General features: G+C 40.2%; 1 protein-coding gene across 1 annotated transcript; it reads right to left on the bottom strand.

Annotated features, from left to right (window-relative positions):
• Positions 1 to 848: 848 nt before the first annotated feature.
• Positions 849 to 26,625, bottom strand: GATM (glycine amidinotransferase). The gene is made up of 9 exons (XM_043989826.1): positions 26,433 to 26,625; positions 24,844 to 25,059; positions 15,793 to 15,988; positions 12,181 to 12,371; positions 10,085 to 10,222; positions 9,791 to 9,955; positions 4,530 to 4,593; positions 3,985 to 4,101; positions 849 to 1,949 (listed from the first exon to the last, which is right to left on the bottom strand). The coding sequence occupies exons 1-9, from the start codon at positions 26,499 to 26,501 to the stop codon at positions 1,837 to 1,839; spliced, it is 1,269 nt and encodes a 422-aa protein (XP_043845761.1). The 5' UTR covers positions 26,502 to 26,625; the 3' UTR covers positions 849 to 1,836.

The raw sequence follows: 26,625 nt of genomic DNA on the forward strand, positions 1-26,625 counted from the left end.
TCCCTGCCAAGGATGAAGATCAGCAAAAACTGATCAGAGGCAGGACTCAGATTCAGGTGTTCTCCCCCAGGGACAGCCCTCTATCCACCAGGCCACATCATGGAACTGGCTTGTTTACATGGATCATAACAAAAACATCAAGTAAAAATTGTCTTCTGTAGAACTCCCAGAGTCCTTTGTTCAATAGATCAATACCATCCTTACTTTGTGTGATGAATAGATTATTAGAAATCAATAATTCCCTCAAAGTTCACATCACAGATTTAGTAAGCTGGTGTGGCATAGTAGAAAGAAGAGTGGTGGGTCAGCTAGGTGGCGCAGTGGATAGAGCACCAGCCTTGGATTCAGGAGGACCTGAGTTCAAATCTGGCCTCAGACACTTGACACTTACTAGCTGTGTGACCCTGGGCAAGTCACTTAACCCTCACTGCCCCACAAAAAAAAAAGAAAGAAAGAAGGAAAGAACAGTGGCTTTTTAATCTTTTAATTTTTAGTGGCTTTTAATTTTTAACTGCTTAACTTCCAGCTCTATGACCCATGTGACCTTGAACATGTCACTTAACTCTTAGAGCCTTAGTTTTTTCATCTCTAAGATAGATGAGGTCTAAAGTTCCTTCCCTTCCAGTTTCAAAGTCTGTCATCTATGAAAAATCCACACATATTCTCAAGGTAAAGGAACAAAAAACCTGTTCTAAGCAACTTGACAGTTTAATACAGCACTGAAGTACTTCAAAGTACAATTAATATTATAACTTTAGAATTTAATATTCGGTCTTGAATCAGATGTCCAGTTTCTACATATCTTTTTGTATTTTAAAGGTTTCAGCCAATGCCAAATTAGCACAAAATTTGTTTTGAACACAAAAACTTTTATTAGCATAAAAATACATGTCTAGTACCCAACATTAAAAACCAGGTCTTATGTAGGTAGGTAGTTTTTTTTCCATTAATTACTGAATGCTTTTATGTCTCAGCTATGCTTTAAAGAATTTGCACTTATGTAAACAAATCTTAACTTACCAAAGAAAGGAAACTTGCAGATGTAGTAGTGTATAGCTACTGAACACGCCAAAAAGTTAGAGATGGGAAATTACAATTATATCCTGTTGCATTGAATATTTCTGTGAGAACCTTAGAAATAACAGGAAATGTGGACAAAATATTTCATTTGAAATGAGGTAAGTCATATGAAAATGTTTCTAGAAGTAAATAACACTAAAGTTGAATGTTGAGATGAGAATATTAATAAAATTCCTGGAGAATTCCCTTAGATGTTTGCATAGTTTAGCTTATCTTAAAAAAAAAAAGAAATAAAAAATTAACCAAAACACTGTTAGAAAAAGAGGCAGTTATCTGCTACCACTTAAAATCTGAGTACTTAAGTACTTTTCTTATTTAGAAAAAAGTGACACATACAACACTACTTAGAGAAAAAAAATGTTAAATTAGGGCTATCGTTTCAAGCTGCCTTTTGGATAGAAAATTAAACAGAGGTAGATGGTTAAACATTAGTGGCCAAGTTATACTAGCAGCTAACCTTTGCCTTGAAACACATTTTGTCAAGTTTTCACACTTTGAAGCCAAGGTGAACCGAACTTCAGGAGTAGAAACAAAGTGTTTCTAAAAGTCAGCCCAAAGACTTAGCAATTAAGATTTTTTCCCTTATATGGAAGAGAGTGAGAATAAACGAGGTTCAAGACTCCTGTTAAAGACATGATTGCTTAAAGCACTATATAGCTAGCTCATGCATTTGTTTTAGCAGTAGAATGAAGCTTACACCTAAGCTTCCCAGGCTTTTTTCAAGCTAAGCAGCCACCACCACTCATCTGGCCAGGTCTAGTCAAAGTAGGACTGCAGGGTGCCACGTCGACGGACGTCACAGGTCCAGCAATGGAAACCTCCTCCCAATGAATTGGCATTACGAATATTCACTTTGATTGTTGAAATACCTGCATGAAAACAGACAAGATTTAAACAAAATATTGTATCTCACTAGATTTCTTCAAGTAAGAAAACTGAAAACAAAGACTAGAAATTGTAGAAATTCTGGTTTTGTAAGTTTACCAGTGAAATAAATGGTGGCAGCTAGGTGGCACAATGGGTAGAGTGTTAGGCCTGGAATCAGGAAGACCTGAATTCAAATCCAACCTCAGACATTTACTAGCTATGTGATGCTGGGCAATTCATTGTTTGCCTCAGTTTTCTCAACTGTAAGAGATAATAGTACCTATCTCATAGAATAATTAGCAAATGAGACAATATTTGTAAAAAAAATTATTATAGCACAGTGCCTAATAGAGCTAATGAAAGAGAGGTGCTAAGGGCCTGATCCAGGGCAGTGCCTGTGAATGAAGAGACAACTGTGAGAGATGCTGTCAGAGGTAAATAAAATCAAGATGTGGCAGCTGTGGGAGAGTAAATCAACAGGGAGTGGCAGTAGTACCCTTGATAGAAGCAGGGAAGTTAGAAAGAGGGGCTGACTTTTCCGGGCAAAGATAATAAATTCTGTTTTGAACACATTGAGGTTGAGTGGCTTATAGTTCATCCAGGGGCAGCTAGGTGGTACAGCGGATAAAGCACCAGCCCTGAATTCAGGAGGACTTGAGTTCAAATCTGGCCTCAGATGCTTGACACTTACTAGCTGTGTGACTCTGGGAAAGTCACTTATCCCTCATTAACCCACAAATAAATAAAAATATAGGACATCTAGACTGAAATCTAATAGGCAGGTTGTAATCTGGGACTTAAGCTCAGGACAGACAGTGAAGCTAGATAAATCAACCTAGAAGTAACCTTCATAGAGATAAGTGAATTCATGGAAGTCATTTAAATTACCAAGAGTAGTGCAGATTTAGAACAATAAAGAGAACATGGCAAGGAATGGGACATAGATGAATGAATGAATGATACAGCAATGCCAAAGAAGGTATGGACAGATAAAGGAGGAGAACCGACAGCAATGTCATGAAAACCCAGAGAGGAGAGAGTACCCTTGAGGGCAGGGTGCTTAAAATGTCAACATTTTAGCATCCTATAACATTCTGAGCTTCCAAAATAAGCTTTTTGTATCCTTGAGAATCAGTGGGGATCTTTACATGAAGAACCAGATTTGATTAAAAAGGCAGAAACAAGGAGACCAAGCATCATGTTTGAAGAACTCCTAACCTGGGGCTCAATCTAAAATGAAAAGACCACATATCTTAAAACTATGAGACCTAAGAAATGTGTGCATATGTTGTTTTATAAGATTCAAGTCATAAATCAAGTTAACTGGCTTTGAAATTCAACATTTCAACCAAGCCATTATTATACTAAATGCCCTTTTAAGATCTGGAAGCTTAGTGATAAACACTCCCACAGGAAAATAGGTATATATTTAAGAGCCACTTATGCCCTTCAAAAATCCCTTTCAAAACTATAAAAATAGTTGGCATAAGCTTCAAAATATGTCAAGATAAACCCTGATCTAAATAAAAATGTCTGCTGATTTTTTTCCTTTCCAGCTTAAGGATCTCATAAGTGTCCTCAGATGAGTCTCAATACTTTATTTCACACACTGAACATTAAGAAAACTGCATCCTAATAAGACTTATTAAAAGCGAATTGACATTTCTTTTAGTTTTAAATAGCTCTTAATGTTTCTGCCATTTAAACTTAGGCTGATCAATCTACAGGGCTACCTACAAAGTGGCTGTTCCCACATATGAACTATATAATTTTCATTGGTCCCTGAAGGGTTTAGAGAACTGTTATCTATGAACTTAAATAACCAGTTACTAAAAGAAAGTTAGATGTATTTGAAGACATAATTTTTTAGGTTGAGATCATAAAGGGCAAAACACAATGTTCTCCCACAAAGTGTTCCTTGGTACCACTGTTAGAAATAAAATACTGGTCTGACCCTGAATGATGCTTTTTAAGATCTCATTTTAACTTAACTCTTTCATTTGTAATTTTTGAAAGATTTTGAAACACTGAACGTACCCAGCTTTTCAAACATTTTTTGAATTGGAACTTCATTGGCATCTACCATAACACGTTTTTCATCCAGCATTAAAACATTCATGGAGAGCCATTTGGATGACATCCAGAGTGGGTGGTCTAAAAAGAACAAAATCAATAATTATGTCTCAGTACCTGTTCTTATTTCCACTTAAATGAGAGGTTCTCAAGAAAAGAGCACAAGAATAAGGTGATAGTGTTTTCATGCTAGCAGCAATTCCTTTTCCCTAGGAGACCTTTGTACTTTCTTCATAATCTTTACACAAGTGTAAATATGTATAAGTCCCTAATAATTACACATTTGGATTTCACAATACTATTTTTTAAATGATCTTTTAAACAATTTCCCTCTATTTGTTGGCCAGTTTTTTTCCTTCTCACTTTTGTGCTCTAAAAACAAAGTGAGTACTAAGAAGTACTTTATTTCTTTTTTTTGGAAAAATATTTTCCCAAAGTGCTAAATTTTGTACTTCATCTAAATAAATTCAAAATCCAAGGTTAATTTCCCTATAGAAAAGAATTCTTACCATCTGGGATGATTGGAGTTGGAGGAGTAACTATAGTCCATCCTGCTTTCTTGAAAAGTTCAATCTAAAAAAAAAAGCCCAAAAAAGATTTTTTAATTTCTTGCTCCCTATCAGCACTTATCAATAATTCCAACTAAAATGTCATCTCAATTCTACCCCCCCTTTTTTTGGTGAAGCAATGAGGGTTAAGTGACTTGCCCAGGGTCCCACAGCTTCAATTTCCCAGCTTTCAAACATTCAGATGATGATTTCTGATTATGCCTGATGATGCATGTTACAAAGCAAGAAAAATTTGACCCAATGTTTTGAAAGTATTAAGGTGCTTTATAATAGCTAACATTTTAGGTGAACTTGTACTTTTTCTGTATTTCCAGTGCTATAAACCATGTTACTTGCATTTGAAAAAAGTTTCTCACTAAGATTCACTTTTATTAAAGCAATGCCTATTCACAAAATCCTAAGAATGCCCTCTATTTACATAGTATTTCATAGTTTACACAATGATTTTTAAATATGTCATCTATGTCCCCATAACAATCTCTGAGATAGCATAGGCAATTATTCTTTCTGTTTACAGAAAGGGAAACCAAGACCCGAGACTTGTTAAGGATTACACAGCTAAAAGTGGCAGAACTAAGACTAAAACCCAGATTGTTCTGACTCCCCAGTCCATGCCTCTTTTTATAATGCCAGCCCAACCACCCTAGACCAAGTCCAAAGTCCATTTAGCTCAGTATTCTTGTCTAGGATAGTGATACCATGAAATATGTCGTACAAGGGCTTAGTTATCAAAACTTCAACCTCAAAAGGATTGGAGTTGTACCCCTGAACAAGTAGCTAAGATGAGCAAAGAGTGGGGTTTGTTAAAACAGCGTTCTATATTAAAAAGATAGCTTCAGAGGCAGCTAGATGGTGCAGTGGTTAAAGCACCAGCCCTGAATTCAGGAGTACCTGAGTTCAAATCCGGCCTCAGACACTTGACACTTACTAGCTGTGTAACCCTGGGCAAGTCACTTAACCCCCATTGCCTGCAACAAAACAAACCAAACCAAAACAAACAAACAAAAAGATAGATTCATATGAGGAAATTTTAGAACCAGAGTGGGAGAACATGGTAAGAGCAACTGGGTGGAAAAAAATAAATGAAAACAGAAACAGAAGCAATATTGCCCCCAAAGTACATTACAGACCAGATGGACAGGAAGAGAAAACAGATGAAGAACTCAGAAAACATTATAATCCTGGCCTAGAGTCATGACATCATAATGATAAAGGACTTCAATTAGGTGGTCATCTGCTGGAACCCTCTTTTGGCCAAGAGCAGAACAGCTTTTCAGTAATTTTTTTCATTTGCTAAAATGGCAATTTCATTATTCAAAAGGTTGTGAAATCCACAAGGGGGCAATTCTGTTCTGGATCTGGGTTACCAAGAAGCTGTTTCCTGGGGTGTAGAGGATAGGAAGTTCTGAAGAGAAATGATCAGTCTATAACTAGATAAAGGAGAAGAAAAGCTAGGAAGTTTGAAAAACATCGCAGATTTAGGGAAGAGAGATTTCAGTGTTCTGAAAAAGAGAGATAGAATTTCATGGCCAAACTATCTTCAGGAAAATAAACCTAGAAGCCATGAGAAGCTCTCAGAAATGAAATTCTGAAAATACACAAAGAACAAGTCATATGAAGAGGAAGAAGGAGCTATCTGAAGAGAATGATGTGGCTATAAAAGGAACTCATTAACCAACTCAGATTTCAAAATAAATTTACAGACAAGAAGTAACATAGGAAGAATACAAAAACATAGCAAAGGATAGTAAGAATTGTGTCAGGAGTGCTAATGTTCAGAATGATTTGAGGCTGGCCAGGAAAGTTTAAAAAAAGAAAAAAAAAGGTTGTGTCTCCTCCCCATCCCAAGTCATGCTGAAAAAATGATTAACATCAAAGAAAAGGCAGTAGTCCTGTTAGAGATGGAAAGAATGATTATAACTTAACAGAGAAAAGGCAGAACTTAATGCTTGATGATCTTTGGATTAGAAAGTTCAGAACAAAAATTGATGATGAGTTGATAACCAAGGTAAGCAGAGAGATATTAAGAGAATACATGGCTGTCCTTGATGAGCTTAAGATCCTAGATCCAGAAACATTATATTCCCAGAGTATTGGGAAAAAAATGGCCAAAGTGATTGATCAACTGTCAGTGATCTCTGAAAGATCACAGGAAATGGGAGAGGTACCATATTACAGTAAGGAAAATATCTTAATTTTTTTTTTTACTAGAGAATGGAACCATAGGCCAGTGAATCTAACTTTGAATCTTGGCAAAAAAAATCTAGAATCGAAGGGATGATTAGTGAATACCTAGAAAAGGAAGTGGTGATCACAAAGAGGCATAAGGCCTCATGAAGAACAGGTCATGCCAAACCTCACTTCCTTTTGAGAAAAGATTACAAGATTGGTAGATCAAGGAACATTTGACAAAGTCTATTATACTATTCCTTTGGGGAGAAGAGGGGAAGAGAGATGTGGGCCAGAAGAAAGGATGATTTGATAGATCTGGAACTGGGTAAGTGGGCAAGACCAGAGTGGTCAATGTCACCCAGAAAGGTGATCCTCTAGTGGCATGCTATAGAGATTTGTGCCTTGTGCAAATCAGTGGCCCAGATAAATGCATATTTATCAAGTCTGTAGAAAACATGATTAACAGGGACAGTTAGCTAATGGATGACAGGATTCATGGAATATTGCTGGAACATTGGGACAAATTAAGCAAAATGAACTTTATTGGAGATAATCAAGTCTTATACTTGGTTTCAAAAAATAAACTTCATAAATAAAAAGTGCAGGGAGGGTAGTTGGACAATAGCTCAAATAAAAAAACCCCGGGGTTTGAGGGCACTGCAATGCAAGTTTGGTGGGCTTTAACCTCATGATGGAGTGGACTAAGAAAGTGAGTGAAGGCTCAGGCCACATTAAGGTACTTCCATGACTATGCAGGTGACGCTTCCACTGCGCTGTGCATTTCAGACTGCATCTGGAGCACTGTTTAGTTCTGAGCACTACATTTCAGGGAAAGACATTATGCTGTAGAGTGTCCAGAAATGGAGAAGCAGAATGGTGAAGCAGCCTGAATTCATGCTATGTGAAGTTCGGATAAAAAAAACCAGGTTATTTGGGGCAGCTAGGTGGCACATTGGAAAGAGCACTGGCCCTGGAGTCAGGAGGACCTGAGTTCAAATCTAGCCTCAGACACTTAACACTTACTAGCTGTGTGACCCTGGGCAAGTCACTTAACCCCAACTACCTCACTTGAAAAAACAACAACAACAACAACAACAACAAAACAAACAGACAAAACAAACTAGGTTATTTAGCCTGGAAAAACAATGACTTGGGAGTGACATAACAACTGTCTTCAAATCTCTGACAACCTGGAAGAAAGATTAGCCTTGCTCTCTTGGCCAGACAGAGAAAGCACTATCAGGTGGAGAGAGGGTCAGGTGGAATGTCTGACCCCACCTCTGTCTGATAGTTGCTAGCAAAGTATCCATGGGGAGCCACTTAACTTTTCTGAGCCTGTTTCCTCATGTGTAAAATGAGGAAAATAACTGGTAGGACCTCCCTCATAGGGCTATTGTAAGACTCTAATAACAATTATTATCATCATGATGATTACGAACTAAAAGCAACTTGCAGAAGTTGCAAAAAGACAAATGTAGGCTGGAGGCAAGGAAAAACTTCCTACTGATTAAAGCTACCCCAAAGTAGTAGAATGGGCTACTTCAGGAGCTAGCAGGACTCCAGAACCAATAGAGGCCTTCAAGCAAAGGTCAGCTGACCACTTGTTGAGTGGGTAGTAGAAGGAATTCTTATTTAGAGATACACATCAAGCTAAATTGCTTCCTTCCAACTCCCAAGATTCTTGTGACATATCCTTATGTTTCCTTAATGACCTCCTGTGGATTTATCCACATAATTCTACCAAGTATACTAAATTTAAATAAATATAAAACCATGTTATTTATTCTCCTAATGGTGCAGAAATATGCAGTGATGTGGCATAAAATTATTGAAAAATTGTTGTACTGCTGCCTAGAAATTTAAAAATAAAACAAAAACCACTCGCCAGCCCAACAGGAAGTAGGGGGTAGCAAGTAGAAGTAGGAGGCCACATGAGATCAAGGAAAGATCCCCAAGGTCAGCTGCACTGCAGCAGCCCCATTCTTCCCCTGTAGGTAGGGTTGGCCATAGCAAGCCACAAAAGGTGGAGAGGGAAGACACCCATTACCCAATGGGACTTGCCCTGGACATGAAGGCATCGTCTTGTTTGTGATTCAGCTGCTGCATATTATGAAATAATAGCACTTCCTTTGTTAAAACACATGAGTAAAGAACTGGAAACAAAATGGAGGCACGCTGACTAGGGAATATTATTTTTCCATATGAAATTATAAATATGAAAAATTCATAAAATTACATGGGAAGTTTTATGAAGTAATGCAGAGTGAAGTAAGTAGAACCAGGAGAACAGTACGCACAATGAAATAAATGAAAACATTAAAAAGAAGCTAAACTGTGAGTAACTGAAATCATCAATATTGGTCCCAGAGAACAAATAATAACATGTGTTATTATTTATAACAGAAACATTTCTCCCCTATTCCTAGTAGACGCTGGGGAGTAGAAGGGAAGAATGTTGACTACCTTGTCAGACCTAGTTACTATATGTATTGATTGCTTTGACTTAACTGTTATTCTTTGTTATAAGGCAGGGTATGCTTTATGCAGAAATGATTATGATGTGGAAAAAATTTTTCAAAGCACACATGTACATATGTGTGTACACATACTAATGAACCTAAAGTTTTGACAAAAACAAATGGCCGGGGGCAGCTAGATGGCACAGTGGATAAAGCACCAGCCCTGGATTCAGGAGGATCTGAGTTCAAATCTGGCCTCAGACACTTGACACTTACTAGCTGTGTGACCCTGGGCAAGTCACTTAACCCTCAATGCTCCGCCAAAAAAAAAAAAAAAAAAAAAAAAGGCCAAAGTTAATATCCAGTGGAATCTCTCTATCAGCAGCACCATTATGACACAGTAATATACATACCATCATCAATCCCATGTTTGAATGTAATCAAGAGAAACCTAATTCAACGACAGCATTCAATTAGAAACTGAACAGTTCTCACGGAAATGCTATCTGAATTATTATTATGTCAGCTGCTAGTTATATTTGCTGTTTCCAGGGTCATTAATTCTCTTACCTGATGACAGGGCCGGTCAGGGTTGGAAAGCACAAGACCTGGTCCAATGATATTGAAGGTGGCATCAATATGCATTGGATTGGGATCTTTAAAGGAGATGATATGCACCCTATAGTCTGGAGCAAGGTGCCTACGCATCCACTCAATGCCCAGGTAATTAGTTACCTGAAAATAAGGGGATAGAAAATTACAAATATTTGCCATTGGAAGGGGGCTAATAATGTATAGTAAAAAAAAAAAACAACAACAAAATATAGAAGAAAGCACGGCATTTTAGATACAGCTTTTCTCTACCTGGCTTCTCTGTGCAAAAATGTCTCTTCCAGCTCGAATGAAGTCAGCAGCATCAAAACATGGCTCATATTCAGTCGTCACAAATTTTCCCTGAGCAGCCAATTTGTGTCTGTCTTCTACAGAATCTATTGGATAATCCTAATAGGAAAAATATACACATACAACACCTAAGTCAATCGACTGCTTTTAAAATCTTTTTTTTTTTTTTAAGTGAGGCAATTGGGGTTAAGTGACTTGTCCAGGGTCACACAGCTAGTAAGTATCAAGTGTCTTGAGGCCGGATTTGAACTCAGGTACTCCTGAATCCAGGGCCGGTGCTTTATCCACTGTGCCACCTAGCTGCCCCAATCGACTGCTTTTAAAGAAGGAAAATAAGACAACTAATGCAATGAGAATACTGGTTTAAACTTGGACTTGACTGAGAATTCATGAGCATGATCTATGTTATTTAAGAAGTATATTGTGTTACTCAATTCTGAAACTAAGTAAAAGCATGTGAATGGAAAACTTGTGTCCACGTGAACAAAGAAGAAGAATTAGGGTAGTCAGCAATTTTCTGATATTTGGAGACAGGTGGTATGATACCCAAGTCAGCTACTGATTCCTCTTGGGTACATTCCATAAGCCATATGTTGATTTATATAGTTAGCTACAACCCTGGAAATGACCAGAATGAAGTCATTCTATACCTTTACAGAAGGAATTCACTGTTGGTCCATAGACTAAACCTAGCATACACAGAATGAGTTTTCTAGGTTCCCTAAACTTCAAAGGTGTACAATTGTTAGATTGGCCTATTCCCTCCAACAATGCAAATCATAACCTATTTTCTTAGCAGAAAGTTCTTGTGACCTCACTAGCCATCCAGTCTAACTCATCTGCAAAGGAATCTCCACTCTGACATAGTCAACAAGTAGTTACCTAACCTCTGTTTGAAGACCTCCAGTAAGAGGGAAGCAACCATCTGGAACAAAATGGTCCACCCTATTTTTGGATCATTCTAAATGTTAGGAAAATTTTTTTTCTGACTGTAAGCCTAAATTTGCCTTTTGGCAATTTCCAGCCAGTGATCCTTGTTTTATTCTCTGGAGCCAAAGAGAACAAAACTAATCGATCCTTTTCCACATGACAAATCTTTCAAATGCTTGAACATAGCTATCATGTCCCTGGAGTCTTCTCTAGATGAAATCTCCCTAGTTCATTCATTTGATCTTCTTATGATAGGGACTCAACACCCTTCATCTTAGGTCTTCTCCTCTGATGACGTTCCCCCTTATTAATATCTTCACTGACCTGTGGTAGCCAAAAGAAAATATAAAGCTCCACATGTGGTCCACCTCTCTAAATGCTGCCCAGGATCAAATTCACTTTCTTGGCTATCATGTTATATTGCTGATTCATATTAAGATCATAGTCCACTATCATCCTTATCCCTACACCAACCTTACTCTTTTACAAGATCTTTGGATAATGCATCTCTATCCTGTACTTGTAAAACTGATTTTCTGAACCGAAGTCTACGACTTTACATTTAAAATGTTTTCTCACCATTAAAAGTAAGCCATTCTGGGGGCAGCTAGGTGGCGCAGTGGATAGAGCACCAGCCCTGGAGTCAGGAGTACCTGAGTTCAAATCCGGCCTCAGACACTTAACACTTACTAGCTGTGTGACCTTGGGCAAGTCACTTAACCCCAACTGCCTCACTAAAAAAAAAAAAAGTAAGCCATTCTTAAATTTAGGAGACTGATGAATTCCATTAAATCCAATCAAATAAGAATGGCAGATGGAGTTTCCCCCCTTCCTCAACACAACCCCAGCAATCCCTACCTCCCACAAACTATAGAAACTTCTGTAACTAATTATTTGAAGAAAGAACTTTTCAGTGATTTTTCAATATCAACTTAGATTTATCGACCCCAGATGAAAACAGAACCCTCAGGCATGAAATAAATCTGTTTGGAATTTTAGAATTTATTGTAGACAAATCACTTCAACGGCAAATAGGTAATAACTCCCTCCCCTCACAGCTTTCGAATGTCTTTGTGATGGGCCACGTAGGAAAAGGTGTACTAAGAAAGACAGAGTTAGCAAAGTACCTGGTCATAAAGCTCCTCAGCCATCGTGGGCTTAGGAGCAGTAGTCCACTTAGCCCCGCGATGGAAGTAGTCTTTGATAATTGATCTGTATGCTCGGTACTCAAAGAAGCGTGCACGCCATGCCATGGGAGCTTCGATGATTTCATTTCCAACTACTATCAGAATGTCTCTGGGCATTGCGCCGTACAAACCTGAAAAGGTCAAAAAGTCTTAATATAATCGTAACAACAAATTTGCAAAAATAAGTTACTCTGGGGCAGCTAGGTGGCGCAGTGGTTAAAGCGCCGGCCCTGGATTCAGGAGGACCTGAGTTCAAATCCGGCCTCAGACACTTAACACTTACTAGCTGTGTGACCCTGGGCAAGTCACTTAACCCCCATTGCCTGCAAAAACAACAACAACAAAAAAAAGTAAAAAATAAGTTACTCTAAACAATTATTTCCAAGCAAGAAATCTGAACAGTTCAAATTTGGGGTACCAAATTCTCTCACTACATTTTTTTCCTGGACTGGATGAAATTTGCTGCTTCTGTTCTATCAAAATCCCAATTCTTTATGATTCAGCAACCAATCAATCATAAAGCATTTGTTAAACATCTACTATGTGCCAGGCACTGTGCTAGAAGCCTTTGGGGGTACAAAGTATGATAACCTTTACCCAAAAAGGGACTTAGAGTCTACATTGGAACCTCTGAACCAACAACCAGCCCCAGTGGTCCTCTAGACACTTAGGACCAGTTCAGATACTTCCTTCACCACCCACAGCTAGGGCCTTTACCACACCTCACATTTATTTTATATCTCCTTATACATGGACAGACTGTCTCCTTCTATAGAAAAGGAGGTCCCTGAGGGCATGGAATGTTTGGCTTGTCTTTGTACTTCCCAATATCTAACACAATACTTGACAAGATCGTCACCAGAGAAATCCTTATTATTTGATCCCCCAAACTGTCCCAGAAACCACACAAAAGCATACCCATCAATCCAAAGAAATACCTCAGCAACCACAACATACATCTGGTGGTACTAGCATGTCAAAACAAGCAGTGGAGAAAGGATAATAGGTATGATACAACACAAAGGTGAGGATTCTACACAGCTTTACCATGACCCATTATTCCATCTCCCCCACCCTGGGGGGCAATGAGGGTTAAGTGACTTGCCCAGGGTCACACAACTATTAAGTGTCAAGCGTCTGAGGCCGGATTTGAACTCAGGTCCTCAAGGGCTGGTGCTTTATCCATTGTGCCACCTAGCTGCCCCCATTATTCCATCTTGAAAATGAGGACTACTGGTTTTTCCTGGCCCTAAGAAGGCTTTGCTTACAAATGGATTTCAAAGTTTCTGAAAAGATAAGCTCAATGGTTTAATGACAACAATGATAATATTTCACATTTAAATAGTGCTCTAAGATTGCAACGTGTTTTAAATGCATTCTTATTGTAGCTTGAGGTAGGTGCTTTTATCTTTTTTCAGTTAATAAGCATTTATTTTTCCTTTCTTCCCATCTCCCCCCACCCCAAGTGAAAACAAAACACAAAACCTTTACAACAAATAAACACAGACCCAACCAAGCAAATCTGTGTATGATTCTGCATATTTAATCTATCCCTTCTCTCTCAGGAGGTGGGTAAGTGGTAATATCTTCCTTTTTCAGAGGACCCTGAGGCTAATAAGTGTCTGAGGCAGGATGTGAATACAAGTCTTTCTGACCCCAAGTCTAGCCAAGCTGCCCACTTCCTCTACTACTTATTATTGTGTAATAGAAGGAGCACTGAAACTATTATCAGGAGCTTCAGGTCAAGTGTGGACTCTGCTGTTTATTAACAGTATTAGAGCAAGTCACTGTAGATAAACTAAAACTGGGATTATACTGAGAGTGACTTCTAGACCAGGACTCAAGGTCTTCCACTATTACCTATTCCAAAGGACTGTTGAAAGGAAAACACTCTCTATTAAGTCCTATAAAAACATGAGTTCTCATTAAATGGAGAAGGGAAATGTACTTGTTCGATAGTTTAGTGAACAACAAGCATAAAACATTAATACAAAACATCTACATGTATCACTTTGAGCAATCACTGTCCTTCTTTGGGTCTTGGTTTCTTGATCTCTAACACGAAGGGACTGAACTGGATGATCCTTTCCAGCCTTACATGCTACATTCCTATAAAGAGACCTATCTATAAGACTAGGGCTACCTCCTGGTCTTACTGGACATAATCATTTATATCTTGTAGTTTTGTATTTATTTATATCATATCTTTTGTGATATAGAAACTAAGGTTCTTCAGGTAATTGTGTAAAAAATTATAAATTAGCCTGATTTTGTTTCCAGAACTATAAATGAGAATATTTCACTCAAGCACAAAGAATAATTTGGCAGTGATGTTAGCCAAGGAGTTGACTAATTTCCTAAGGAAGACTTCCTGAATAAGTTCTTTATCTAAGGGTCCCCTAGGTGCCTAAAAACACAGGGTATTTCTTTCTTTCTTTTTAAAAAAAACACACACACAGGGTATTTCTAATTTTTTCCTTAAAAAATAATTAACCAGATAAAACAGAAGACCACCTTAAGCAAACATCTTTGTTTCTGTGGTTTACTTGTTAATTGTTAGACAAGTCATTCCTAATAAATAATTTAAGGGCCACTGTTCTAAGGAAAACAAGAAAATGGAATAAATTCCATTAGATGCAATGAAATAATAACAATTAATGGGATTCACCTGTTCACACATAAGCTAAAGAAATGCATGAAAGTAAATATCTGAAGGAACGCCTTTTCAATGATTAAAAATATTAACTCTGGGGCAGCTAGGTGGTGCAGTGGAGAGAGCACCAGCCCTGGAGTCAGGAGTACCTGAGTTCAAATCTGGCCTCAGACACTTAACACTTACTAGCTGTGTGACCCTGGGCAAGTCACTTAACCCCCATTGCCTCACTAAAAATTTTAAAAAAATTTAAATTTAAAAATATTAACTCTGATCTTCAGGTTCAAGGGAAATAGAATCACACCTCTTCCAAATACCTAGGGTTCTACTGCAGCTATATCTGTATCCACAGTTCCTAGACAAAATGGAGAGAATGCCTCATGCCTTGTGTTCTACTGGTGGGACAAATTAAAATGAAAGCTGTAGTTCTTAGAATGCACATTTCTACAGTGCTTTACCATTTAAAAGATTTTACTCACTACAACCCTTTAAAGTAGGTGGTGCCAATATTATTATTCACATTTTACAGATGAAGAAACTGAGTCTCAGAAGTGAAAGGACCTTAAGCAGGGTCATACAATGAGGAAGTAGTTGAACCAGGACTCAAATTCAATCATCAATCCTCTAAATCCAGCCCCCTGTCCATCATACCACAATTGCAGAATTTAGGAAAGATTTTGCTTTTCTCCATGAAACATCTTTGAATTGGAATGACCTTAAAATATTATATAAATTAATCACTTAAAAGTTTCCAGCATTTTTCACTGTTGCAAATTATTTTTAAGTTAGTAAACAATTTGCAAAGATCACGAGAGTAGGAAGGAATTTCTATAAGGTCATCATTGCCTTCCCTTGGGCCAGAACTTCATGAACTAAGTCAACTCCATGATACCACTCACCTGTAGACTCAAAATCTGGTGTTTTGTACTTTAAAGACCAATCAATGGGATCAGGTCTCTTAACAGTCACTCCTTCCATTTTCAAAATATTGCACATTTCTTCAATTTCAGCAACAGCCTTTTTCAAATGCTCCTTGGGAAAATACTGGCTCCCATGCTGCTGGTAAAATGGCCAATACTTTTCATATGTGTTGGCCTAGAAGCAAAAGAAAGCAGATCAATTCCTAGGGAAGAAAACCATAACTCATGATAGATCAGACCATTCATTGAGGGCAATGTGCAACTTTATGTAACAGAATTTAAGTGTGATAGCTTTCCTGATCTAATGTATGGGATTTTCCTCTTCCTGCTCAAGATATTATTATACCCCATCCTCCATAGCATGTTCTTAAGTATACCCCAGAATACTCTTGGCCAGTTTCCACAATGTCTTATAGGCATATAAGTTTAAGTGTTTATGAGTCTTGGAGAAATCTAAAAAGAGACCTTGAACAGATAAGAACATAAATATTCCTATACTAAGCCAGACACAGAGGCCACCCAGCTCAGTGTTCTGCTATCACAGGGTGCTGGATGGGATTGTAAGAATCTCCAAAGGCAAAACTGTTTTTTTCAATAACAGATCAGTGGACAATCTTTGGGGGGGGGGAGGAGTAGCGTAGATGGGATGATTATGCTTCATGTCCTTTTGTGTGTTGCTAGGTAAAGAATGTTCAATTTGGAGCGAGAGGACCTGGAGTCAAGGACTACTTTGGACAAGTGACTTCACCACCTTTATGGGTGGGTGTCAGTTTCCTCATCTGTAAAATTAAGAAAACTGGAACAGATAACCACTAACGTTCTTTCTAGCTCTAAAAATTTGACTCTATGAAATTATTTACAGAGTTGCATATGTAAACCTCATGTAAATCTTATGTACCTAAATAAGTTCCTTACTACCAATTATAAAAAGTAGAGTTTTTGGTACTTGTCATTAACTTCTTATCCCTTCCCAAGCTTCAACAAGCATTTTCTGTTTCTAATGTTTCATTATTCTGACGACCAGTCATAACCTTCATGCACATCTCTCTATTACTTCATATTGTATCTACCTACATGTCATACCCTTACAGCCCATATAGACAGTAGGAGACTCTGTCCCATGCACACTTTCCATCTCCTCTGCACTTAGCACAGTGCTCTGCACAAAGGAGCAGATGCTAGCCTTCCAAACCAAAGGGCATAGTTTTTTTTCTATCATCGTACAGCAACTTGCACAACACATCTTTTCTTTGTCTTCTTCCAGCTCTTTTACTTAAGCTTCACTGATCAGAAACACAGTATTCCAGATGCAGTCAAACTGTGGTTTTGTATGAGGACATATCTTGTGGCTCCCGATTGCCATCAGCATAACATTCACACCTTTTAGCCTGGCATTTCAAGCCCTTCACCATTTGGCTCCAACATAACTTTCTAGCCTTATTTATGTACTTTTTTTTTTGCAGGGCAATGAGGGTTAAGTGACTTGCCCAGGGTCACACAGCTAGTCAGTGTCAAGTGTCTGAGGCTGGATTTGAACTCAGGTCCTTCTGAATCCAGGGCCAGTGCTTTATCCACTGCACCACTTAGCTGTCCCCTACTTTCTAGCCTTATTGCATTTATTCCCTTCACATGTGCTCCACTCCAGGCAAACTGCTCAGCTGTTCGCCAAGCACAGTGTTTTATTTTGCACCCCCTCTCTGCACAGGCTGTGTCCCACTGCTGGGGTATGCTGCACTCCTTACTTACCTTTCAGTCCTTTGGAGCTTCTGCCTTCCTTCTTACTTTGTATATACTCATCTGTGTCCGTGGTCTATCCCCCTAGCAGAACATAAGCTATTTCACTGTTTACACTATCTTACAAACAGTAATTGCTTAAAAAAAAAAAAAAGCTGTCTAAAGTAGCTGACTTTGAAGATCCCAGTCAATTCCTTTTCCTTCCTTTCCTCCTCTACTCAAAGCATGCTCCTTTCATGGCTTCTATTTCCCATTCTCACTGAATAATTCTGTGAACTATAAAAAAAACTTCAAACAGTTCATCCCTTAAATGATTTTGCAACTACCTGAAAATTGTCAGCAATTCTAAACTAAAATTGGGATTATATTGAGAGTGACTTCTAGACCAGGACTCGAGGTCTTCCACTGCTGAAATTCCATTCGATCTCAAAGTTTAAGAACATCTATTTTAATCAAGAGCATTGAGTTTCAAGTCAGAGGACCCGAGTTCAAATTCTACCTTTTTCACTACTTGTGTGACCTTGGGCAGACCACCTAAATCCTCCAGGCCTTAGTCGGCTCACCTGTAAAAGAAGGGGGTTAAACTAGCTGACCTCTAAGACTCTTTCCAGCTGAACATCTATGATCCTAACTTCTCCTCCAGTCAACATGATGAGACAGGGATTGGACATGTACAGGGAAAACTCATGAATGAAAAAACTCCTGCAGTCATTGCAGGCCTGCTCCTTCTCTACATTTTATGGTCCTAGAGAACAGCTGAGCATTGAGGGGTTAAGTGCCTTGAGCCACTTTGAACATAGCTGTTAAGTATAGGCAGACTGGACTATTGCCTGGCTGGCACAACTGTCAGGGCTCCGGCTATGAGAGGGGATCTAGAAGAGCTGTCATATGGGAATGAGAGGTTGGAAAAAGATCTTCAGTGGGCAGGAGGACCCAGCACCTATCCTCTTCACCACCAATGCCCCAAACCACTGGCTAATTTGCCTTCATCTTCAGGATTGATCAAACAATAGAGACCCTCACTGCCACAAACAATCTCCATGAAGGCAAAACAATGAGAACAAAAGTGATTGGGCTCACTGTGACTCCATCCAAAACCTGGCCATGTCCACTGGGGTCTAAGTAGTGAGTCTATTCCAGCCTCCCCCACCAAGGAGGAAACTCATGCCATGGCAGCTAACAAGACGGGATAATAAATTACTCTTTATAGCCTTTTCAGACACGCTGGTGCTACAACACCCATTCGCTTTTTCCTTCTTTTCATGCCAAGCACATCTCTTGCAGGCCACAGCCAAAGGACAAGCAAGCTTTTAAACGTCAGCCAGGCCTTCAGCAGAATGGGCCGCTGACTGCCACACTCAAATGCCAGACACCTTCCCAAGAACGATTCTGCATGGTTTTGCTGTGCAGGGTGGAATTTTCCTAAGTAGATGAGGAAAGCTGCTGAGGGAGAGAGAAGTGTTTGAACAAGTGTGAGGGTTACGGATAGAGCTATACTTGAAAAGCAGCTGGACAAGGTCCAGATGCTCAAGATATAATATTTTTTCCAAGAGTGAGATAGAAACTATTTGCACTCCTTCATGAACCAGCTCAATTACTTAACAATCATTTACTCAGCGTCTGCGGGATAAAGAGCACCATTTTACGTGCTCAGCACACAGTATTTGATTAATAGAGGACAGTGAGAACAGAAAAGCTGTCTGTGTTACTGAGCTCTCGGCTTAGTCTTTCTGGAGTACTAAGATTTTTGCATGGCTAGCCAAGTAAAGGTTAAAGAGCTCTTTGCTGTCCCTGGAAATTTAAGGAACTTCAGCAGATGTTCTGTTCCTTATTTACTCAGCTGGAAACTGAGTGAGTTTCAACCTTGTAACCTTAAATACCTTTTGCATTTATGCTGAATCTTATACATCCGCCCACCCACACCCCCTTCGTTCATCCAGGCAATATGGTACAATGGAAAGAATGCCGGCTCTAAAATCAAGAGGACCTGGATTGAAATCCTTTGTGAACCTTGAGCTAGGCATTTGGCCTCATTGGGTCTCAGTTTCCATCTGTTAAGTAAGGGGAATGGACTAGAAATGGCTTCTTCCAGCTTGATCTATGATCTTATTAATAAGTATTCATCACTTTTTTAAAAAAAAATGATAACTAGTTTTATTTATTTATTTGTTTGTTTTTCTGGGGCAATGAGGGTTAAGTGACTTGCCCAGGGTCAGGCAGCTAGTGTCAAGTGTCTGAGGCCGGACTTGAACTCAGGTCCTCCTGAATCCAGGGCCGGTGCTCTATCCACTGCACCACCTAGCTGCCCCCTATTCATCACTTTTTACAGAAAAAAATCATATTGATAATAATAGTGTGCATTGTATGTATGTATGTATATGTGTGTATACCTCCAGTCATCTTTTCTCTGATTCCCAATATACTTATACTTTCTTTCAACTACACAATTTAACATTTTATTACATCTTATACTGTTTCCTAACTATTTCATCTTCACATATCTTACCTTTCCAGTCGGGTAGTACATTCTTTTGAGGAGAAGGAATTAGATGTCTCATGAACCCTATTGTTCCATACAGAGTGTTAGGCTCAAAATAGAGCTCAATACATAGATGCTTATGGATTAAGTTTTGTCCTTTGTACAAAAGGATGATGCAGCTGACCCAGCATATATGGGGCAAGCAATTTGTTTTTCTAATAATAAGGATATGGCTGGTGTTATTTAGCAGTTTACACTCTCTCTCTAGCCTAATCCTTCTTCCCTCTTTCTCTACTCTGCAAATGACCTACCACCCTCATTTGCAAGATGACTCATTGAGGTTAGGAATCAAGCACTCCGTTTTTAAACCCACAGCCTTAGTCTCATTAGCAGCATGATTTAGCTAATGTAGTTATTGACAAAAGAGTTGCTTTTATTAATAATAACAATCCCAGCAATTTAACTGTAATGTATTAGCCAACAACATCTATACCATTAAGAGCTGAAACAAGGTTTGAGTCATAAAAATGCATTTAGTGCTTAAAATCTTTAAAAATTACTTTCACTTGTTAACTCCTTTTACCCTCAGTGTCTTTTAAGGTAGGAAGAGAGAAGTATTTGTCTTGATTTTATAGGTGTAGAAAGAAGACCAGGAACTATGAAGTAACTTGCCCAAGGACACAAAGCTAATTAGTCAAAGAACTAAGACTAGACAACTATTAAATATTTGATAATTGGCCAACTCAAGTCTCCTGACCTCCAGCCCAATACTTTTTCCACCAGCCCATGAAACTTTTTGTCTAAGGTTATATAGAACAAATCAGAATAGCGACTGTAATAAAATCCAAGTAGTCTGATTCCAAATGAGATCACACAGCATGTGACTTAAGGTCAGCATTTTCAAAGATGATAAAAAACAAAACATGTCTGAATTGGATTTTTTTTCTGGGTTTTATCTAACAGAAATGATCCAGGAAATGAAACAACTTCCCAATGTAGGAGAATACAAAGGACTATTCACAAATAAAAGATTAAGGTTGATGAAGGAAACAATTAAGGTCTCTAAAATCAAATAAGGGCACTAGGGAATTCCTTTACAGAATTTATTCATCAGGAATGTCACAGGATCAGAGGACACTGTTGGCAGCCTAAGAGTTTTAGAATATTACTTAGTTTTAGAAATATTACTTTGGACATCAAGTCATTAAGAAGTCCTGTGCTTCTTCATGACTCAGGTCCCGCCTCTTTCAGGAAGCCCTGACCACCCCACCACTTAATATCTTGAATTCCAAGGACCCTTACAATCTAGCTGAGAAGTAAATACAATGGGCCAGGCTCTCTATGCAAGTGTCCGGTCTTCCCAAATGGACAACAAAGACTACAAGGACACTGCTGGCCCTGTTTGTTGGTGACCTGGCCCTTGTTCCTTTTCATAAAAGTAACCAGAGATAGTATCTCTCTAGCAAGCTCATCTCACTACATAGTTTATAGTCAAAAAAGAGCTGAGAAAAAGTTATACTCTTTGACCCAGGGATCCCAGTCACTCAATCAACATTTTATTAAGCCCCTACACTGTACTTAGCACTAGGGATACAAAAAAAGAGGTAAAAAAGGCAGTCCCTGGGGCAGCTAGGTGGCGCAGTGGATAGAGCACCGGCCCTGGAGTCAGGAGTACCTGAGTTCAAATCCGGCCTCAGACACTTAACACTTACTAGCTGTGTGACCCTGGGCAAGTCACTTAACCCCAACTGCCTCACTAAAAAAAAAAAAAAAAAAGGCAGTCCCTGCCCTCAAGGAGTTTACAATCTAATGCTCCTGGGCATATTCCCTAAGGAGGTAAAAGACAAAAAAGAAGCGTCCAAAGTATTCTAAAATAGTGATAGTAGGGCAGCAAGGTGGCACAGTGGATAAAGCCCTGGATTCAGGATGGCCTGAATTCAAATCTGACCTCGGACACCTGATATTTACTAGCTGTATGACCCTGGGCAAGTCACTTATCCTTCATTGTCCCGCCAAAAAAAAAAAAAAAAAAGAGTGGCCTGCTTCAGAAGGTAATACGGTTACCCTTCACTGGGGACCTTCAAGCAAAAGCTGGCTGCCGATCTGTTGGGTAGCTAACAGAGGAGGTTCCTGCTTATGTAGGGGTTGGATTAGATAGCCTCTGAGGTCCTCTTCCATTCTGAAATTGTGGATCTGTCTTCAGGACAGAAGTACACTGTGGCTGGGAGTAATCAGTTCACTTTGTCTTTCATCATGTATTGTGAGTCTGCAGAAGAAGCCATGTTCACTTCTCCCAGAAGACTAGAAGTTTCCATTTCAATTCCCCACCTGGCACCTCTCTTCTCACACATCTAAAGTCACATGTGAACATAAATTGTAATTTTTAAAGCATAGGTAAAATTCTACAAAGGACTGACTACTAACTTACTAAAAACATCTACCATTTTTTTATAGGCACTCCGCCAATGCACCTGCAGATTGCAATCCTGCTTTGTGTAAGTAGGTGTTCTTTGAGAGTTACTGTGGTTAAAAACAAAAAAATCATTCCAAAATCAATGTAGTGATAAGACTCCCCACAATTTGCTAGGCTTTTCCTCAGATGATGATGTGAGAAAATAATGGATTTCTTGGGGCACCCAGAGATCAGTTCTCAGTCCTTTCTCCCCCCACTCCAGAAAGTCCTGCTCTCCTAGATCTTAAATGGGGCAAACCCAAGGGAACAAAAGAAATGAGACTCTTTTGTCCAGCTCAGAGAAGGACTGAAGGAATCAAACCACACCTAGAAAATGGACTTCGGGGGCAGCTAGGTGGTGCAGTGGATAAAGCACCAGCCCTGGATTCAGGAGGACCTGACATTTACTAGTTGTGTGACCCTGGACAAGTCACTTAACCCTCACTGCCCTGCTCCCCCCCCCCAAAGAAAAAGAAAACAGACTTTGCCTTAAGCAAGTTGAGTGAAGGTCTTCAGTAGAGTTTATTTTAGTTTAGACCACCCTCAAGTCATGTCAACCAATGGAATTGAATGATGCTAACCAATTAGCTTTAATCAATGGATAATGACCCACCCCTATCAAAAGAGAATAAAACCCTTGGCCACTCCAGGAGCTCTCCCTCTTAGGAGAGTGTAGGCCTTGTGAACTCCCTTGGGTCTCTCTGAGATCATGTGTGGTCTCTGAGAGACAGCATGAGTCTTTTGGGGCTTTTCTCCTGCTGAAGCTTTCTCCCTTCTCTACCATGCAGCCTGAGACCATGAGAAGTTAGGAAGACTCATGGTCAATTCTTAATATATCTATATATTAATATTTTATATTATGTAATATAAAATAATAAATGCTTACTGCCAAAACTGGTGCAATAACAATTAATTTTAAGAAAACACAGTTTTAGGGGCAGGTAGGTGGTGCAGTGGATAGAGCCCTGGCCCTGGATTCAGGAGGACCTGAGTTCAAATGTGACCTCAGACACCTGACACTTACTAGCTGTGTAACCCTGGGCAAGTCACTTAACCCCAATTGCCTCACTTAAAAAAAAAAGAAAACAGTTTTAACTAATTTTAAGAAAACACACAGACCTACAGAGACTACGGCTTAAGCCACACTCAAAGCCTTTCTAGCTTGGTAGGGCCTCTGGGAACCCAAGATCACCTCCCACACCAAGACGAAGCATCAAGAGTAAGACTGTGGTGAAAAAACAGAATAATCCTAAAAATAAGTGTATTTTCTCCTAACAACTTGGAACTTTGCCCATAATGCTTTACAGTAATATTGTCTAAAGGTTGCTGATGAACCCAAGTGTGTGGATAAGTTGGGGGTGGGAGTTATAAGGGTGCAGGGAGGAAAAGAGGAAGGGAAGGAAGACAGTGTAGCTGAAATAATTGCATGAATAGGATAATAGACTTAGATTCAGGAAGACATGGATTCAAATCCCACCTGACCCTTGCTAGCTGTATGACACTGAGTCAACTTAAGCTGTATCTGCTTATACTTAAAATGAAAGAATGGGACTCTGTGGCTTCTAAGATCCCTTCTAGCTTATGATTCTCCTAGTGACTTAGCTCTAAAACAGTGATTTAGTGGGGAAACATGTCTCTGTCTTCCAACTACCCACCAAAATGAGAGCTGAATGAGATGTTTAGGGTTTAAAGGGACCTTAGACCTTAGCTTCTTAAACTGTGGGTCTCGCCCCCATGTGAGGTTGAGTAACCAAATGTAGGGGATTGTGAACAAATTTGGCAACAGTAAAAGGTTATGTATACCTATTTTATATACCTATATACCCAGGGTTGAGTAAAAATGTCTTGTGTGAAAAGGGCTCACAAGTGGAAAAAAGTTTAAGAAGCCCTGCTTTAGAAAACCTCTTACTTAATACCTTCATGTTATAGACCCAAGAGCCGAAAAGGTTAAACCACTTGCCTAAGGCCACTTAAGCAAAGACTGATTGATCAGTCCTAAATCCCAAGCCTCTGACCAGAGGCAGTCCACAATCCTGAGAACTCTAAGACAAACAAACAGACAGCTTTAAAAATAATTACTGTCATCCACCTTTGTTTCAATACGGTAACTAAGTTGATTTAATAGGTTTCAGCAGCTTGAAGTTATAAACTGAAAAGCAGCATAACTCTGACTGGACTGTTGTTGAGAACTCGAGATTTCTTCCCAAGGAAAATCTGTTTACTTGATTTTGTGATTTTATACCTCAGGCAGCATTTACGATGAAAAATGTACATCTTAAATTGCATACAATAAATACTGGGACAAGACACCTAAAATGTGTCATAAACAGACACACAAACATTTGTGTGTGCACACTGATCTTACCTTAACTTCCACAGTGAATGGTGGAACACAGGCATTTTCAGCTCTGCCTACAATCACCTCCTCAAGTGGGTCCCATTCATTATAGGAGGAGACAGGGCAGTCCTTAGGAATAGGATCTGTGGCCTTGTCATCAGCAGCAAAGGAGTTTCTGGAGGCTGCCGCAGCCTGGGTGCTCTGGAAAGTTCGCTGCACCCATCCCGTAAAGACTCTTCCAAGCTTCAAAGAGGAAAGAACATTATTCCATGTGAACCTCTGCTATTCTGGTGACAAGCATAGAGTTACTGCACAACAATTCTCCCTCAGAAGGACCTATTTACACCGCAACCTCCTTACCTATGGCCTCTTCTACCTCCTGCATCCAGGCACCCTCTTCCCCACACCTGCAAATCTCCCTCCACATCTTCCCTTGAAATCACCCTCTTCAAAGCCCAGCTTAGTTGCCACCTGCCCCAAGAAGCTTGCCCCCTGGATTTCCTTCCTCCCCTTTTATTCTAAAAGTGTTTTCTAGTCAACTTTCCCAAGTCCCCCTGTTTAACTTCTCCTATCCATTTCATCAAGTCCTAACTTACATTAGACACAGCTCTCTCTCCAACTGACACCTTGAAGGCCGGGCCTTTGTCGTTTTTCAATATTTTACTCCCATGGCCCATCTACAGCAGGACACACTTAAATGCTTAACGTTTGATGGTGCCTTGAATGTGAGTAGCAAAACCTGTCTATCCTATGCTCCCCCAACCCGGCTTCGTAGTCTGGGTTTCCGCCCTTCTTGGCCTCTCTGCTATGAAAAGTTATCAATAATAGGTTTCTTCTACAGAAGAATCTGCGATGATGGCATTTCAGAAAGGCATTCATTCTCTTCCATGATAAACAGCTCCAACCAACCTAAATCTCATTTCTGAAATATTTCACCGTCTTTGCCACATCAGCTCTGGGGAACAACGTTCTGCTTCATTTCGGGACAGCCCAGAGTTAAGAAACCAGAATTAAGATCGTCAGGACACATACTGTCTGGGGGTGGGGATGGGGGAACAAGAAGAATTTAAAATTAACGAGCCTCAGAGTGGTCACAAGAAAGTTCTACCCATCCCATCGGGCAGGCCAGGGCATTGGAAGCCTGCGCCAGGCCCTGCCCGTGGGGCTCTGGAAGCAGTAGGGTTGGGGACTCCGGATGGCGGGGACGGGGCGCGGGACAGCTGTTCTTCCATCAGCTGCGGGGCGGGGTCTGGGCTATTCCTGTTCCAGGAGGGACCTGCTATGAGGCTGGGCTCGCTCGTGCGCTCTCTCGCTCTCCGCGACTCTCGGAACTACATTCTGCACTCCGAGTAATGGGTCTCCCGAGGTTCCGCTCCGCTCCCCCCCCCCCGCCCCCCGCCCCGAACGCGCGCAGCCGCCCCTCCCCGCCCCATCTCCCGGGCCAGCCGCGGCCCGAGTCCTCGGGGGCGGGCATGCAGGAGGACGCGGAGCGCATCCCGCCATCTCCGGTCCCATCCCATTCCGGTAGCATGCCCCGTCCTGCGGGGGAAGCCGAGGCAGCGCCGCGGCACCTCCGAGGAGGCTCCGCGAGGCGCAGGGCGGCGGAGAGTACGCACCCGAGACCCGATGTAATGCACCGCCTCGGCTCCCCGGCTCCCGCCGCGCAGGCACCGAACCCGCAGCATCTCCCCGCTTGCAGCTGGTCGCCGATCGCAATGGTCTTTGCTGGGGCGGCGCGCACGCGACTGCCTCACCCACGCACGGCAAGCAGGCGACACGCCTCGGAACGTCGCCCCACTCTCGGAGAGC

This window comes from Dromiciops gliroides, chromosome 2 (assembly GCF_019393635.1).
Source record: "Dromiciops gliroides isolate mDroGli1 chromosome 2, mDroGli1.pri, whole genome shotgun sequence".
Classification (NCBI taxonomy): Eukaryota; Metazoa; Chordata; class Mammalia; order Microbiotheria; family Microbiotheriidae; genus Dromiciops; species Dromiciops gliroides.